Consider the following 17,397-nt stretch of genomic DNA (forward strand, 5'->3'; position numbering starts at 1 on the left):
TGGGAGGATAGGATGGAGTTCAGCAATCATGTGAGGGTGTGTTTCTACATATTATAAATAACTTCTAAAGTGGTCCTTCCGCTCTGTCACTATTCTAGGTTTGTTTGTGTATGTGTGTGTGTGTGTGTGTGTGTGTGTGTGTGTGTGTGTGTGTGTGTGTGTGTGTGTGTGTGTGTGTGTGTGGTGTGTGTGTGTGTGTGTGTGTTTTGCACATAGCATGCCGTTCTGTTGTAAATTGTGTTTGTCTGATTGCTAGCAGATGACCCACAGTACTTACGCTGTGACTTCATTAAACTTCAGAGTAGTGGATAGATGCCACAGACGCTGCTTCTGCTGCAGTTTCTATACTGAGCATGTGTCATCTGGAGAACACTACTTGAAAAGTTGTAATTGTCATCCACTAAATTGTGTCTATGAAAAGTGAATTGTAGATATTGCATAGAACTTTGTTTTACTAAGATTACTAAAGGCACTACTTCAAACATTATTTCACTACAGAGGTTAACATTAGATCTGGTTGACAGGCTTGAGAGACATTGTTTTGCGTCTCACATTATAAAACTATTGAAGGCTGTGAAGCTCTGTGTTCACACGAGTGTGAGTCTGTGTGTGCCCTTGACCTTGGCGCATTTGGCAGCTGTAGATTGCTCCCAGGGCAATACCACTATGTTCAGCAACAGCATGTGGCATGTCCTTGGCCCTGGTGTCACAATAGCGGGTACTCTGCTGATGTGCGGTCAACTTTGTCACGCTGTAGTTGCAGCCACAGTCCACCAATGTTGTTATGGAAGGCGTCTTCCTGTCCCCCGTCCTCTATGGGTCTGGACATTCTAAGAGGGGAAATTGAAACTTGGGAAGGATGTCACTGACACAGAGTGGAGGAAACAACCCCAACTACACTCCTAGAAAAAAGGCTTCCAAAAGGGTTATTCAGCTGTCTCCATAGGACAACCATTTTTGGTTCCAGGTAAAAACCCTTTTGGGTTCAATCTAGAACCCTCTGTGGAAAGGGTTTTATATGAAACCAAAAATAATTATTCTAAGGGTTTTCTTATGGGGCAAACCAAAGAACCCTTTTAGGTTCTAGATAGCACCTTTTTTTCTAAGAGTGTACTGCACAGGAAACAGCAGAGGCCAACTCCCACCAGGGGTGTTTGAGCAGGTATACTGGTCGGTGTGTTGGTGTTCGTGGGGCTACCTTTCACTCTCATACTTTTTCCTATTTATTACTCATGAGGAAGGTGGGTCGTTCCACCTTCAAAAACCACAATAAAGAGTTTTTCTACGGCCACATCTCAGATTGTTCTGAAAGTGTTTCTGTTGTTAGAAACAGTTAAGATTAGCATTTCTGCAACATTATTTTGTTGAACATTTTCTGAGAAAATAAGTTGATTGCACCCAAATATGCCATTTTAATTTAACCTAACATCTGGTTTGGACCAAGCTTTTTTCTAACAGTGAGGAGGAATCCAGAGAAATTGACAAAAGCCACCCAGGGTCATTGAAGTTGTTAGGTTTATGTCCCATTCTACATCCTACATCACCTAACAGCAGAAACAGCACCATCTAGTCAGACCTGGTAATATCAGTATGTAGGATGGGACATAACTTCAATAACACATTTTTCTGAACAGGGCGGGAAAAAACGTACCAAATTCACTGAGAATACATTACATGAATAACAAATTCTCAGAGCCGCAGCTGCATACTAATTCTCCGACATAGAGAACTGATATTGTATACTCATTGTTAGGGTAGTATTGGTGTGGGTGGCTTTCGACAATTTCTTTGAATTCCTCATGTCTTACTCACTGTTAGAATTGGATGTTAGGTACTTTATTTATTGAATATTATATTTCTCATATAAATGAAAATGGCCAATTTGTGTGCAATCAATTAGCTTAATTTCTCAGAGATCAAACTATATTTCAACAAAATAATGTTGCAGGAATGCTAATCTGTTTCTAACTACAGAAATGATTTCAGAACCATCTGAGATGGTGGGTGTCATGGCTTGTTGATATGACATGGAATAACTCAGGTGTCTTTTAGCACCCTGTTCTTTGCCCATCTGAAAGTGTATGTTGAGTGTGTTTGTTTGTCCTGCAAAGAAGTCTGTGTTATTGTCTGCTTAGAGGATAAAAGAATGCTGTGTCATGGTCCACTTCACTTTATTGCTTTTATACAAGGTTTTGTTCTTGTCTTTTCAGCCTTCAAAAAACTCTGCTGTGAGTCGCTGTGTGCACTGCGTCACAGGAGGGAGATTAAACAACGGTTAATAGTTTGTTTTATCTCTGTACTTTTACACAAAGCTGCCATAATATTCCAGAGGTTTGGTGAAGGGCTATGCACAGGTGAGATGGAAAGTTTTGTTTTTTTGGTAGGTTGTGTTCTGAACTTCATAATCTTTCTTTGGGGCTTTCAAGAAACCCCAAATTCTCTTTGGGTCCAAAGAAAAGGGATAATGAGTGTCTTATTTGTTCACGTTGGCTTTTATACAAGCATATTGTTTTTATTTCACATATTGTAGGCCTTATTGTGGCAGTCTCTGAGTATTTATGAGGAAACTCAATGCCCATTCCCTCTGGAGGACATTTTTATTTTAGTTTAGGGAAAGAACAAGTATTAGTAGAAGAAGAGCTCTTTCTAGCATCACACTTCGAGAAGGGAACCATTATTTTTTCTGTCCCTGGCTGTCATATAGCAAGGTGCTCACTTCAGAATGTTTTGCATAGTACTTATTGTAATTGTCATTTCAAAGATTTTTGCTTAATGTTGCAATTAGTGAATTACCATGAAACATGTTTGTGGGTGGGACTGGAGCCAACCAAACTGTAAACAAATGTAAACACATCAGAAAGCCAAAGGATAGGAAAGAAAACGAAAACCAAAGAAAAACTAGAAGCTATTTGGAAAGCCAATGATTCAAGGAGCCATTTTCCACATCCTGGTGTGGCTTTTCTGTTATCCCTGGCCATCTCGTATGTCCTAACAGACCTGTGGTTTTATGGGGATGTAGATTAATGCAGGGTCAAAGGTGACATTCTCCCAGCTGGACAGTCAGACCGGAGTCTTTGAACCGGCCCTGTCTCTCGAGTTACCTCTTCAGAGTTGGGAATTCTAAACTGTTACATTGTGCATGAGCGGAATGCAAACCATTTTGATTGGAGGCATCCGAAGGCTCTTCCCAGTTCTATCCTATAGTTATGTAATGTGAAATATGATGGTGGCAAGGAAAAGGATAATTACTACCATCACTAGCAGTAGCTACACATCCATAACACAAGCTGAAAGTCTGTACCAAGATAGCCTTGACTCCAGTCGTTCTATGTTTATCCATAGAAACAAACTAGAATATTGTGTGATGTCTGGTAGCACGAGACTAGTACAAAGTTCCTGCTAAACCCTACATATATTTCAGACTGAGTAACCTGATGAAGGTCAGAACTTGATGATCATAGTTAACATAGTTAATACTGTGATTGTTACCCTAATTTTACCCTTATCCATCTCACTTCAGCACCAACCCCACTAACTGGCACTAATGATTATTCACAAGCCTAGCTTCTTAGTTTAGTGACTGTTATTGGCTTTGATCTATGACCTTGCTTTTGCCCAGCGTATAAAAGCAGCTTTTGTTTCTGCCTATACAGGGACACACTAAGGACAGTGTCTATCACGCAATGAGAAAGTGTCTATTATATAGGGCTCAACACAATGCAGCACAAAGTGGCAATGTTCCTACCACAGAGGTCTTTTGTGTCAACAGTCACCCAAAATACCCAATGCAAAGAACAGTATGTACATTCATGCTCATTTGAATGTACTTTCAACAGCATTTAAAGTGCTGATTAGACTAAAAACTATGGGTGGCAGGAGACGTTTCACGCTAGCCCCAAGCGTTATCGTGTGTGTGTGTGTGCGTGTGTGTGTGTGACCCCAGGCATACTCTTTCCCCCAGTACAGGGTCAGAATTAACTTTATACCCTGAGCAGGACAATAGCTGGACAATGGGAGACGCTTGAGGTCATACTGCAGTCAAAAACAAAGGAAACCCCCGGCTTCGACACTAAACCCTAACATGTGCCTTATCTCTCTCTTTCTCTCTCTCTCTCTCTCTTTCTCTCTCTCTCACACACACACACACACACACACACACACAAACACACACACACACACACACACACACACACACACACACACACACACACACACACACACACACACACACACACACACACACACACACAGGATTTTTGTAGGGTTTGGGCATTGTCTTCTAATAATTAGTCTAGTAAAATAAGTAATATTCATGCCTCAGAATTGATACTTACAGTGCCTTGCGAAAGTATTCGGCCCCCTTGAACTTTGCGACCTTTTGCCACATTTCAGGCTTCAAACATAAAGATATAAAACTGTATTTTTTTGTGAAGAATCAACAACAAGTGGGACACAATCATGAAGTGGAACGACATTTATTGGATATTTCAAACTTTTTTAACAAATCAAAAACTGAAAAATTGGGCGTGCAAAATTATTCAAGGGATTGTCAATGCAGGGGGACCCAGGACACTTTAGCCAACATTATAGTGGGGAAAGAAACTGGTCTGTACAACACATCCAGTCCTCTTCTGTGGATTTGCAAGGAAAAGGAGTCTAGCCTCTGTTGAGTAAGTGGGAAAAACTTTAGAGACCGATTTATTCAACATTTGACTATAACATATTTGTCTGGATTCCTTTTTTTTTACTCCATTTCTTACTATGCATGTATCCATCATCTAAAAGTCATGTGCTCTACTCCTGAATCAATTAACCAAGGTTGATTACCAGTTGCATTTCAGACACCATTTCTCATTGTCTGCTTGTCACGCCCTGACCTTAGAGATCCTTATTATTCTCTATGTTTGGTTAGGTCAGGGTGTGACTCGGGTGGGAAAATCTATGTTTTCTATTTCTTTGTGTTTTTGGCTGAGTATGGTTCCCAATCAGAGGCAGCTGTCTATCGTTGTCTCTGATTGGGGATCATATATAAGTTGTCATTTTCCTTTTGGGTTTTGTGGGATCTTGTTTTCTGTATAGTTTATTTTGCCTTACAGAATTGTACACTTTCGTTTTTGTCTTTGTTTGTTGCTTTAGACACAACTAGCTTTTGTGTTCGGTTTATGTTCATTGTTTTTCCCGGTGTTACGTATTCAAACCTACTATGCTGCACCTTGGTCCGGTCATTTATCATCCAACGATGAGCATAACACTGCTATGACAGGAGGCACATCACATTGATGCCTTTTGTAAAATGTCTAAACATATCACACACAGTGTGTTAGGTCATTTTAATTTGATAATATTCCAATTTACTCTAACATCTATTTTCATGTGTTTTCAGCTTCTTCATAGTTGTTTCATGTGTGTAGTCTATGCATAGGAGATTCTTGTCTAAAAGTTGTGAGTTTTGTTAGCATGCTATCAATTAGGGAGTGTAGCGTAAAAAAAATCCACCCCTAAACTTCCCCGCTAGAGAGTTTCTTCCTTGGATAACTACTTCAAACTACAAAACACATTTCCACAACATTTTTGTCATTCCTCTCTGCACTGCACTGCCCTCCTCTCAAAAAACACTCTGTCAAATCCCCTCTGGTTTGCTGAATGATTTGTTCCTGTCAAGTAGATTCCTGTCTGGATTTCACAACAGTGGACCCTAGGCCAGACTTCAAAGCACCACACATCTGTGCCTGTAGCTGCCTAGCTGTGTGTGGGTGGCATACTAAGGCACTGATTGCATTGCTGTCAATGCACTCTACTGTGGTCAATCATTCAATCAAACTTTATTTGTCACATGCGCCGAATATAACAAGTGTAGACTTTACCATGAAATGCGTACTTACAAGTCCTTAAACAACAGTGCAGTTCAAGAAGAGTTAAGAAAATATTTACCAAGTAGACTAAAATAAAGGTAATAATAAAACGTAACACAATAAGAATAAGAATAACCAGGCTATATACAATCAAATGTATTTATAAAGCCCCTTTTACATCCACAGTTGTCACAAAGTGGTTATAAAGAAACCCAGCCTAAAAGAACAATTAAGCAATGAAGAGGTAGAAGCACGGTGGCTTCACTACTACTGTAGTTTACCTCCAGGTGTGTGTTAGTTAGTAGCAATTCCTGGTTACTGCCCGCTCCACAGGGCTTAGAGAGAGGGGAATAAACCATGGACATTCAGTGGCGATAGACCAGACTACAGGCAGATACACCTGGCACTGATGTAAAGCAGGCAGGCCCTGTTTACATTATACGTTACTTTAAGGTAACGTGTTCCTTGTACTGAAATTACATCTGCGAACAAGCAAACAGAGTAAGAACGAGAGCGAGAAATTCCTGCTGTAGGTCTTAACCTGCTTGGTCAGCAGCCATGAGAGACGCTTTCCCCTTCATAAATTTGACCCTGTCAAGTGAGTCAGCACGGTCGCTCCCAACTTTCAGTGGACATCATGCTTTCTAGGGGGTGAACTGCAGATGTGTGGATGAAGTTAGACAGCTGTATGCTATATTTCTGTTTCCTGAAAGATTTGAAAGAGTATGGTCACATAGCTTGTCAATTACTGAGAAGTATCAGTAAGGACTACATTAAGATGACTGAATTATAACAAACACGCAGTCTAAAAGTAGGATGGGCTCGTTTAAAGTGGACATCCACACTCCTGTAACACGTGGTATTAATATACTAGCTAGCAGTGCTAGTCACCCACATCTCTGCTATCTAAACCTACATAAACAGAATTAATTGGATTGGTTCCTACATGTGACTATCTCCTATCTTAATTTAAAGAACACATTTTGGCGTGATATCCTACCCCTCAGCGAAATTGGAAGACTAAGCCACTATTGACATTTAAAGGGAGTAATCGTAAACAAACGTCAAACCAAAAACGCTACAAATACATTAGTATGGCTTTAACATACACAGAAATATATATTGACATGAATTAGTCCAATGACATATATGTATTACTCCTCATCAGGACGAAGTGACCTAAACATTGAAGTCAATTTCTGAACGTACCCCCCCCCTTTCCCGTAGAATGGAACGAGCAGTTCTAAACTCGTAGCACATCGGAGCATTGTTTCTCTGCTTGGAACTGGGCGCGATGCGTTGTTGGCAAGATTGGATTTTACCGAAAAATGTATTGATTATAATATGTTATTAGCAAGAAGACTGGTGGAACATTTCCATCACGAGGAGATATGTATGCCAGGATGTCGGCAGATTCTTGTCGTTTTTTGTTTGAAACCACATTAGTGGAATAAACCGCTGTCCTGATCTAGTCGTCTGCTACAGGTCAGATTCCCTTGGCCATCTAGTGAAACTTGTGTTGCTACAGTAGCAAGTAGTGTAACATTATTGCACAGTTCGCAACTGTATCATTCAATTTCAGTTATTGTATTTGGCTACAATGTGATGAGTAAATGCAAGGACTGTGAAACTAGCTCGTGCTAACGTTGTGCGCGTGTACAACTACGTCGCGTGTTCGTACTAGTTTGTGGTGAATTTGGTATGCATATAATTACTTATTTGATTAACGAATTAGCGAGTAATGATAATCATTCACATTGTCTGAAACTGGTGAGCTGGTTTGGTTTTACATTTGAGTGTATTGTTCGATTCGTTTCAAGGCCAGTTTAAACACGAAAAACAGGGTAAAATGCAGTCATCGGTATTTTTTGGTCTACAGACATAATCAGGGTTGGGGTGTAATCCGTTACATGTAAATGATTACAAAAACGGTAACTAATTCGTTACATTACCAGCAAAAAATATTGTGATCAGATTACAGATACTTTTGAAAAACTAGATGATTACTTCAAGGGTTACTTTTAAATTCAGAAAGGATGTTAGCGAAAAACATATTTTAGACTTGTTTTCTCAATGACTTTCAAGCACTGAAAAAAAGTTAACGTTTGTTCCACCTGAGCGAGTCTGACCACAAGTCAGAGACCACTATGATGACACACAAAATGTGTTTGATCGATCGCAGGAATAGGCTTTTGAAGGCTACTGTCCAAGGTATGTCTTCCAATGGTGCGACAACTGTCGACATCCAAAGATTATCGAATTTGAATTAACGCTTGGAGGTGAGGATAACAGCAGTGGTGTACTCTACGGTGATATGGATATAATTTATTATTGATATCTACATAGCGCATTGATGTGAATCACACTCCTTCTCTGTGCTCTCTCATTTAGTTATTTGCGCCTTACGGATTGTGGTTGTTGTGCATGGCTGTTCACAAATCTAAATGTGTATTTGAACCCAATAATGGTTGAATTCAAGAAGTTTAAACTGCCTATCAATCATTGTTTTTGAAACCAGTGGACATCCAGTGAAAAATACACTCTTGCAACAGCGGCCTATGGAATAAAAGTGGGGCTTTTATTGCTCAATCGAATTCATGCTGATAAAATAAAAATCCATAGGCCTAATGGACACATGCTCAAAATCACATTTTTGATAGATTTAAAGGGGCAATCTGTAGTTGCTACATAATGTTTTTGACTTATAGATTATAATATATCTATTTGATTCTTGAAGAATATAATTTATAATGCCTCATGAACTAAATTCAACTGTCACACTCCATGAGAACCCAAAATATCATCTTGTTTTTCTCAAATGTTTGTAAATGTGAACAAACACTGTATAGCCTCATAACATGGTTAAAACAATACTTTTGATATTGTGGATGGACAGTCCTACCATCCGTAGTTCTGTCTATTAATCTGAGAGTGGTTACATTTCTCCAGGCCCATCCCTCAGCTTTTTACCAAAACAGAGGCGGGGCGGCGATTTTGTTATTGTTTCATCTGTGGATTTGCGCAATAAACAGCTGCATATTATCAAGATATCAAAAAGTGTCACCAACAAAAAGGTCAACAATAGGCCTATAGCAAATGCAGCATAAGGCATTCATTTTTCACATGTAAATAGCACTTTTCAGTAGTGCTCAAAGCTTGCCATTCCATGAGTGCAGCATTTATTTTTCAACTGGAATCAATGAGCCCAATCAGTCCTCCATGACCACAAAATCATAAAGAACAGAGTAGTGCTGGCTAATAAATCCTTCGTTTTGGGGTTATGCTCAGGTAAATCAATTTGTCTAATCTATAATTCCATATTTCCAAATCCTATTCTTGAAGATCAAGGGGTATAATATTTATTTGAATGACTGGAATTCTGATAGACTTTGGTTTTTAATGTAAAGATATAATTTAATCATATTATTTTTATATGTAGTAGGAAGCGATGGGTTAGAAGAAGCCTACATAACCAACACACAAAGTAACATTTTACATCCAAAAAGGGCCAGCTATGTAAACTTTAACGTTGATTTATCCTGCAATAGATGTTGTTCAATTGGTAACATACATTTTTCTCGTCTTCTAATGTGTTTTAAGGGGAAATAAATCTAATAGTAACTGAATGTAATCAGATTACATTACTGAGTTTGGGTAATCCAAAAGTTACGTTACTGATTACAATTTTGGTCAGGTAACTGTAACGGATTATATTTAGAAAGTAACCTACCCAACCCTAGAAATAATATATTATCTCCCCATGCATTGTCAGACAGTTTTGTCTGTCTTTTGTTTGTGTTATTTACTGCAGGGCTACATGACCTTCCAACAATGTTAGTATGAAGAGTAGTACCAAGATACTCTCTTACATTTCAGAGATATCCTACAAGCTAGCCCTGTCATAATGGTTGGCAATCTCCTACCATATGTGTGCCAATCAGTGTTGTGAAAGGAAGTTAATGTTGATTTGAAGTTGAAAACACACACACTCTTGCTCAAGGCATATTATTACATAACACAGTTAGAAATGGTTTGTGAGGGCACCTGGAGAAATGTATATTAAGTAAACATGCCATTTCATTCAGTAAAAATAGCTCTCTCCAAATTATATAGTCTACTGAGTAACTGGAGAGGCTCATTTCCTAGGCTGTGATTGTAAAGAGCTACATTGACATTGTGTCTCTCTTCCAGGGCAGAGAAGGTGGCCATGGGGGTAGCGCCTCACTCTCTCCTGGCCCTGACTGGCCAGCTGCCCTGGCTGCTGCTCCTGGCTCTGCTCACTCCCTGGAATGTCCTCGGAGCTGAAGAACTGAAACCCACTAGATGGCCCATGTTCTCCCAGAAGCCTTTGCTCCTCGCCTGGAATGCCCCGACAGAGGACTGCCGCCCCCGGCATGGTGTGCGTTTCCCGTTGGAGCAGTTCCAGATAGTGGCGTCGCCCAACGAGGGCTTCGTCAGACAAAACCTCACCATCTTCTATAAGGACCGGTTAGGGCTGTATCCGTATTACGAGCGGGACGGCACCGCGGTGAACGGTGGGCTCCCACAGGCCGCCAGCCTCACGCAGCACTACGAGAAGATGCCCGAAGGTGTTCACAAGTACATAAGTGAACCAAACGCCAAAGGCCTTGCCGTCATCGATTGGGAGGAGTGGCGTCCGCTGTGGATCCGCAACTGGGACGTCAAGGACGTATACCGGAACCAATCCCGGCAACTGGTGGCCAACAAAAACCTGGAGTGGCCCCTGGAGCGCGTGGGGAAAGTGGCCCAGCAGGAGTTTGAGCTGTCGGCCCGGAAATTCATGCTGGAGACCTTGCGGCTGGCCAAGAGCCTGCGGCCTAACCAGCTGTGGGGGTTCTACCTGTTTCCAGACTGCTACAACCATGACTACCGAAGCGGCCTGGAGAACTACACTGGTCGCTGCCCTGACGTGGAGGTGGCTCGCAATGACCAGCTGACCTGGCTATGGACTGAGAGCACGGCCCTGTTCCCATCTGTCTACATGAGCACAGTGCTGCGCTCCACCATGTTTGGACGTCATTTTGTCCGCAACCGGGTGAAGGAGGGGATGCGTCTGGCATCGGCAGGTGACGCGCTGGCACGGCCTGTCTTTGTCTATACCCGGCCTACGTATGCCAACGAGCTGACTCCGCTGACTGAGGTGAGAGGGCCCATGTTATAGGCCTGATTCTGTCCCTATACTGTAGATATGAAAAGCCTACTTCATCATGACCATAACTTGTGCTATGCAGAGACCTGATATCTCTGTTTTTGCTATTCCGGTAAGAAATCAATCAGACACACTATAGCTTTGAAATTCTCAGCTGCCTCTTACCACAACTGTTTTTTTGTTGTTGTTTTTTGTCAATAAAGTGTGTCTGTGTGTGAGACTGAATTAACCCTGATGTACACTACCAGTCAACAGTTTTAGAACACCTACTCATTCAAGGGTTTGTCTTTATTTGTACTATTTTCTACATTGTAGAATAACCAAAAATGTGTTAAACAAATCAAAATATATTTTATATTTAAGATTTTTCAAATAGCAACTCTTTGCTATATATTTTGATTTGTTGAACACTTTTTTGGTTACTACATGATTCCATGTGTTATTTCATAGTTTTTATGTCGTCACTATTATTCTACAATGTAGAAAATAGTAAAAATAAGACATATGGGGTCATGTAGTAACCAAAAAAGCGTTAAACACATCAGGTTTTAACATGTTAACCAAGAGTGCAGTCCCCTCTGGTCTTACAAGGCAAGTGTTACTCTAACCAGGGCCTAAAAATATAGGGCTGGTGGTTTTACAGACACGGATTAAGCCTAGTCCTGGACTAAAAAGCATTCTCAATGAAGATTCTCTATTGACCATGGTATTTATTTCAGGACTAAGCTTAAAGGGATACTTCAGGATTTTGGAAATAGGGCCCTTTATCTACTTCCCTAGAGTCTGATGAACGCGTGTATGCCATATTTATGTCTCTGCGTGCAGTTTGAAGTAGGTTGTTAATTACTCCTGCTAGTAGATACCCATAGACTTAGTCATTGTGCTAACACTAGTTAGCTTTGGCTCACGAAACTACCTCAAATTTCCTTCATACTAGACACAGACAAACAAATGGTATCCAGGAGTTCATCTGACTCTGGGGAGTAGATAAAGGGCCTCATTGACAAAAATCCCAAAGTATCCCTTTAACTTGTGTCCGGGAAACCGGCCCATGAGGATCTGAATGCTTTGTTGTCTGGATCGTATAGTGTTAAAGAAAGCCAGGCTAATATGTCAGGGCTAAATATAGAACATTCACATGTCCACACACACTCCTACATGACCAGGCTTCGCATGTCCAGCAACACAGAGTTGCCTGTGTTTCCCCAGAAACCTAAAGATGTCTCTCTGCGGTTTCTACACCAAATATCATTACCTTTGGCCAACCTTCCAATAACACGCACATGCACTAATCTGGAGTACACACACACACCCATTGCGCACAAAATACTGTATCTCAAGCAGCAGCTGTTTCACCAAGGGATAGAAGAGGGGAGTTAGACAAATTCACTGTAGTAGTGAGTCAAAAGACAATTGGAAATAGATTACTGCCTGAATAGATTTAAATGAGAGGTTGTTTGTGTGTGTGCTGAAGAGGTGCGTTTGGAGAGGTTGGTACTAATGTGTGTGAGCGTATGTGTGCAGTGAGGTTTGTTGTGTGTGGATGAATAAATTGCTGTTAGGCAGCCTGGGCATCTGTTTACTTTCCCACTGGACCACTCTTCACACTGGAGGAGAGAGGGAGAGTCAGAAGGTGTGTTTGTAGGATTATTCTGAATGAATGAGAGATCATGGTTAGCCTATATATTGTATCATGCTTAATTTCTTACTTTGAGTGTGTCTGAAGCCTCCATAAGGATGTGTCGGAGTGAAAGGATGTGCGTGGGAGTGACACATCTGTCTGTGTGTTTAAACCAGGGAGTAAAGAGATATGTGTCAGTTCCTCTGACATTTCGTTCTGAATCACCATCTTTTCCATATAATGTGACCTCATCATCTACATGAAGGGTGTGGGTCAGCTCAGCTGGTCAGTGTTAAAGAAATGAATAAATGATGTGTGTGTTCCTGTTCATAGAGGGTGGTGCGTGTGTTTCAGATTGATGGTGCGTGTGTTACAGTTAATGTCACTGTAGTCAGCCACTGCAGACTGACTGAACTACAAATCACCTGACATCATGATGACAACTCATTATGATTTGACGGGTCGTCGCCGACTGCAATGTAGTCGATCTCAAACATGGCCAGTATGTTTATAATGGGCTGCCAACTTCCATACTGAACTTGTGTGTGTGTGTGCAGACAGACCTGGTGTCCACTATTGGGGAGAGTGTAGCCCTGGGAGCATCTGGGGTCATCATCTGGGGAGATCATACCTACGCCAGCAGCAATGTGAGTGTTCTCATCACTCAAGCTGTTTAATCATTCAATATTATGCATAGCCTAGTTTGAGTCCTCTGTCTGGTGTTCCCCTCTGTAACATACTTATGGCTGCAGCAATGGGAGTGTTCTCCCTGAAGATTCCCTATTCCCAACATAATGACTCAAACTATGCATCATCTATGAATGTTCAAATTGGGGTGTTTCCCAAGCGGCACCCTATTCCCTTCGTAGTGCACTAGTTTTGACCAGGGCCATGTAGAGAATAGGTTGCCATTTGGGGGACACACCTATTTGATCATTCATAGATTATGCCTAGTTTGAGTCATCAGTCTGGTGTTCCCCCCCTGTAGCTACTATGTAACGACTATTTCCTGTCTATCCACATTAAATGCTAACATGTGTTGGTGTCTCTGTTTGCCCCGTATCACACTTGACCTCCAATTCCCCACTTAGTTTTTGTCTGAGTTTCTCATTTCCATTCTGAGTCTGTGCCTCTGTCTCACTCTGTGGGTATATGTGTGTGTCTCAATGTATGTATGTGTGTGTGTGTGTGTTTCGCTGTATGTATGTGTGTCTCTCTCTCCAGGCCAGCTGCTCCAGTCTGAGTGAGTACCTCCGGGGTCCACTGGGCCGGTACCTATTCAATGTCTCCACAGCAGCAGAACTGTGCAGTCAGAAGTTGTGCGGCTTCCATGGTCGCTGCCTCCGCAAACACTCAGACACTGATGCCTACCTGCACCTCAGCCCCCTCACCCACAGCATCAGCAGCCAGGGGGGGAGGCTGAAGGTGACTGGGCAACTAGGCCAGGGGGAGCTGGCTGGGTACCGTCAACACTTCCAGTGCCAGTGTTACAGTGGGTACAAGGGTGAGGGCTGTGCCCAGAGAGAGCTGGGGAAGAGTGGTGCTGCCCCTGTCTGGAAAGTCTGGTCTGTACTGACTCTGCTGCTCCCTCTGGGGCTTCTCACTGTGCTCCACTGAGGCTGGGAGGAGCAGGAGCTGACACCGTGCAATATGGGGGAAGCCACCACCACCACACCTTGATCCTGGTTCTAGTCCTGGCCTCTACTGGTGCTCAGGGGGCTTCCTGGTCAGGGATGGGCACTAGCTGCTCTGTGGGACTGATCCATGGAGGAGAGGACATGGGAGTGCCTGCTTCTCAATGTGATGAAGGAAGGAGGGAGGGGACTGAAGATACCCCTCAGTACTCTTCAGTTACCCACACAAGCTAAAGGGACAGCATTTGAAGTGGGCAAAACAACAGGCCTTCTATTTTGACTTGATGTTTTTAGGGAGTGGGTGCGCTGCAAGTGTGGCAGAAATGAAGGTCTATACTGTAGTGATCTATCCCTCCCTTCACCAGAGCTGGAAGACATCTGGAGCTAACAGCCAGAACTAGAACTAAGATGTCTGCAAGGTGTATGAATTCTAACCAGCTGTATTATTGAGTTTGTGTGTGTGTCTAAGTAAACTGTCATTAGTTAGAAGTGTACCTGGGTTACTAGTTAGACAGTAGTTTGTTAGAATATGCCTCTCTCTTTTTACTCATGTTGAAACTTATGAGGGAATTGAATCTTCAACAACAGAGAAGCTAACGCATCACACAAGAATGCTACTTTTCTACGAAGAGACTCCTACTGTGAAGGTTATGTCCAAAGAGACCTGTGCTGTGCACACCTCTCAGGTAGGCGGCTACCCCCTCACCCAGTTCTGATCTGGTCCAACTGCAGATATGGCGAGGAAAATCAACAGCAATTTTCAACATCTTTTTGTAATGTTTTCTTTTTCTATGGTCTTATTTTTTTATGCCTCTAATGATGGAAAATAACTGGAATATTTGGAAAAGACTGCTTCATTTGAATATTCATGACCTTCAGTAAAGCTTAGCATTGTGGCAAGGAATTCATTTCATCTACTGTGTCGTACGCTGACTGCTTTTGCAACACTTTAGCACCTCAGTCACATTAACAAGAAACAACTCATCTAAGAATGTGTAAGAAATGTTTGTAGTCCACAACATATTCTTTGATATTTGTAAACACACCACTCATCTACACAGATGACAGTGCGAAAGTGCCTGTCCAACGAGTGTGTTTGGCCTAATGTGTCTGTGGTCCTCATCCTTATTGTCATGATTCTTATTCTGGTGCATCTACATTTTCTCTGTGTTGATGTTTTCTGAGTGTTTGTGAGGATTGTAAACCAAAGCTGAAAGCACTTTTGCTCATTTTGTCTTTACTCTATTCTGCCTTCTGTTGCCTGAAACCAAATTCCTAAGAAAATGGCTTTGTCCTCTCGTAGGCTTCTTCAGGGGCCTCAGTGAGGGTCTATCGTTTTCACTGCTCTTATTTATGTCCCAAACATGCTTCTCATTTACTCTCCTACATGTACATTGGATGTAATTGTAATTAAGTGTAATTAGTCATTTATTTTTATTACATTAAACTTGAAATATGAGAAGGCTCTCAATGAATTTTTATCTTGGAGCTGTTGTGCTGCCGTTATTAACATCATGGTGGGTCGGAGTTCACAATCACATACCACGTGTTGCAAACACAGTGAGCAGTTTGACATACATTTTGGAAAAGCATGTTTTAACCATTCATGGTCAGTACAGTGACACATTCAATTGTAGTTAGATTTAATGGCATCAGAAAAATAAGGGAAAAGGCCATACTTAATCAGTTGCACAACTGGATCGATTCACCCAACCTCTCTGAATCAATGAAGTGCAGGGGGCTGCCTTAATCGCCGTCCACGTCATCGCCTCAGGCGTCCGGGGAGCAGGCTGCAACGTGTCTGGTAAGGTTTTCACGTGAAGGCCTTTGCACCTTGGTAACTTGCTCTCCTGAGTCACCTACCTCTGTGTCTTGCCAACATTTCACTTTTCCTCTTTTTCCCCTCCGTTTTTGGGAATTTCTTCCAAGTGTAAGGGGGGTAATCTCATGGTGCCAAAAGCAATATTATTGTGCTAGGAGTACAGAGAAAGCCTTGTTTTATAACTAAAACCAGACTTCAAGCCCCCCCAATCTTCCAGTTCCGACCCTCCAAGAGGAAGGGTACTGCTGTTCACTCATTCAACAGCATCTACATTTTCTAGCACATGTAATACTATTGATGCGTGTACAGTTGGACTATTAAAGGCAATGTGTGGCCAAGATGTAAATTACATAAATCAATAGACTGTGAATGCAAGACTGCTGTTACTCTAGTTGGTAGGTAAGTAAACAAAACTATCATTAACAAACATGTTACTAAAGCCCTATAACATCTTAGCCAATTCACAGGACCTTTATAACATTTTTAGATTGATAGGAAAATGTAAATCAAATCAAACTATTTGTCACGTGCCGAATACATGTGAAATGTTTACTTACAAGCCCTTAACCAACAGTGCAGTTCAAGAAGAGTTAAGAACATTTTAACAAAATAAACTGAAGTAAAAAATATCTACAAATAATTAAAAGTAACAATAACAAGGCTATATACAGGGGGTACTGGTACCGAGTCAGTGTGTGGGGTTACAGGTTAGGTGAGGTAATTTGTTAATGTACAAGTCAGAAGTTTACATACACTTAGATTGAAGTCATTAAAACTCGTTTTTCAACCACTCCACAAATTTCTTGTTAACAAACTATAGTTTTGGCAAGTTGTTTAGGACATCTACTTTGTGCATGACACAAGTAATTTTTCCAACTATTGTTTACAGACAGATTATTTCACTTATAATTCACAATTCCAACGGGTCAGAAGTTTACATACACTAAGTTGACTGTGCCTTTAAATAGCTTGGAAAATTCCAGAAAATGATGTCATGGCTATAGAAGCTTCTGATAGGCTAATTGCCATAATTTGAGTCAATTGGAGGTGTACCTGTGGATGTATTTCAAGGCCTACCTTCAAACTCAGTGCCTCTTTGCTTGACATCATGGGAAAATCAAAAGAAATCAGCCAAGACCTCAGAAAAGAAATTGTAGACCTCCACATGTCTGGTTCATCATTGGGAGCAATTTCCAAACGCCTGAAGGTACCACGTTCATCTGTACAAACAATAGTATGCAAGTATAAACACCATGGGACAACGCAGCCATCATACCGCTCAGGAAGGAGGCGCGTTC

General features: G+C 41.5%; 1 protein-coding gene across 4 annotated transcripts; it reads left to right on the forward strand.

The window, feature by feature from the left end:
• The first annotated feature begins 2,200 nt into the window (after positions 1 to 2,200).
• Positions 2,201 to 15,736, forward strand: LOC110528441 (hyaluronidase-2). Of its 4 annotated transcripts, none has more exons than XM_090241806.1 (4): positions 2,201 to 2,354; positions 10,044 to 11,013; positions 13,201 to 13,290; positions 13,868 to 15,736. In XM_090241806.1, exons 1-4 carry the CDS (start codon positions 2,347 to 2,349, stop codon positions 14,258 to 14,260), a joined length of 1,461 nt encoding a protein of 486 aa, XP_090097932.1. In that variant the 5' UTR covers positions 2,201 to 2,346; the 3' UTR covers positions 14,261 to 15,736. The 4 variants fall into 4 exon arrangements, with proteins under 4 accessions (XP_090097932.1, XP_021466184.2, XP_021466185.2 ...); XM_021610509.3 differs by lacking the exon at positions 2,201 to 2,354 and adding an exon at positions 7,019 to 7,337; XM_021610510.3 differs by lacking the exon at positions 2,201 to 2,354 and adding an exon at positions 7,092 to 7,551.
• Positions 15,737 to 17,397: the final 1,661 nt, after the last annotated feature.

This window comes from Oncorhynchus mykiss, chromosome 7 (assembly GCF_057628025.1).
Source record: "Oncorhynchus mykiss isolate SJ-2025 chromosome 7, ASM5762802v1, whole genome shotgun sequence".
In the NCBI taxonomy this organism is placed as follows: domain Eukaryota; kingdom Metazoa; phylum Chordata; class Actinopteri; order Salmoniformes; family Salmonidae; genus Oncorhynchus; species Oncorhynchus mykiss.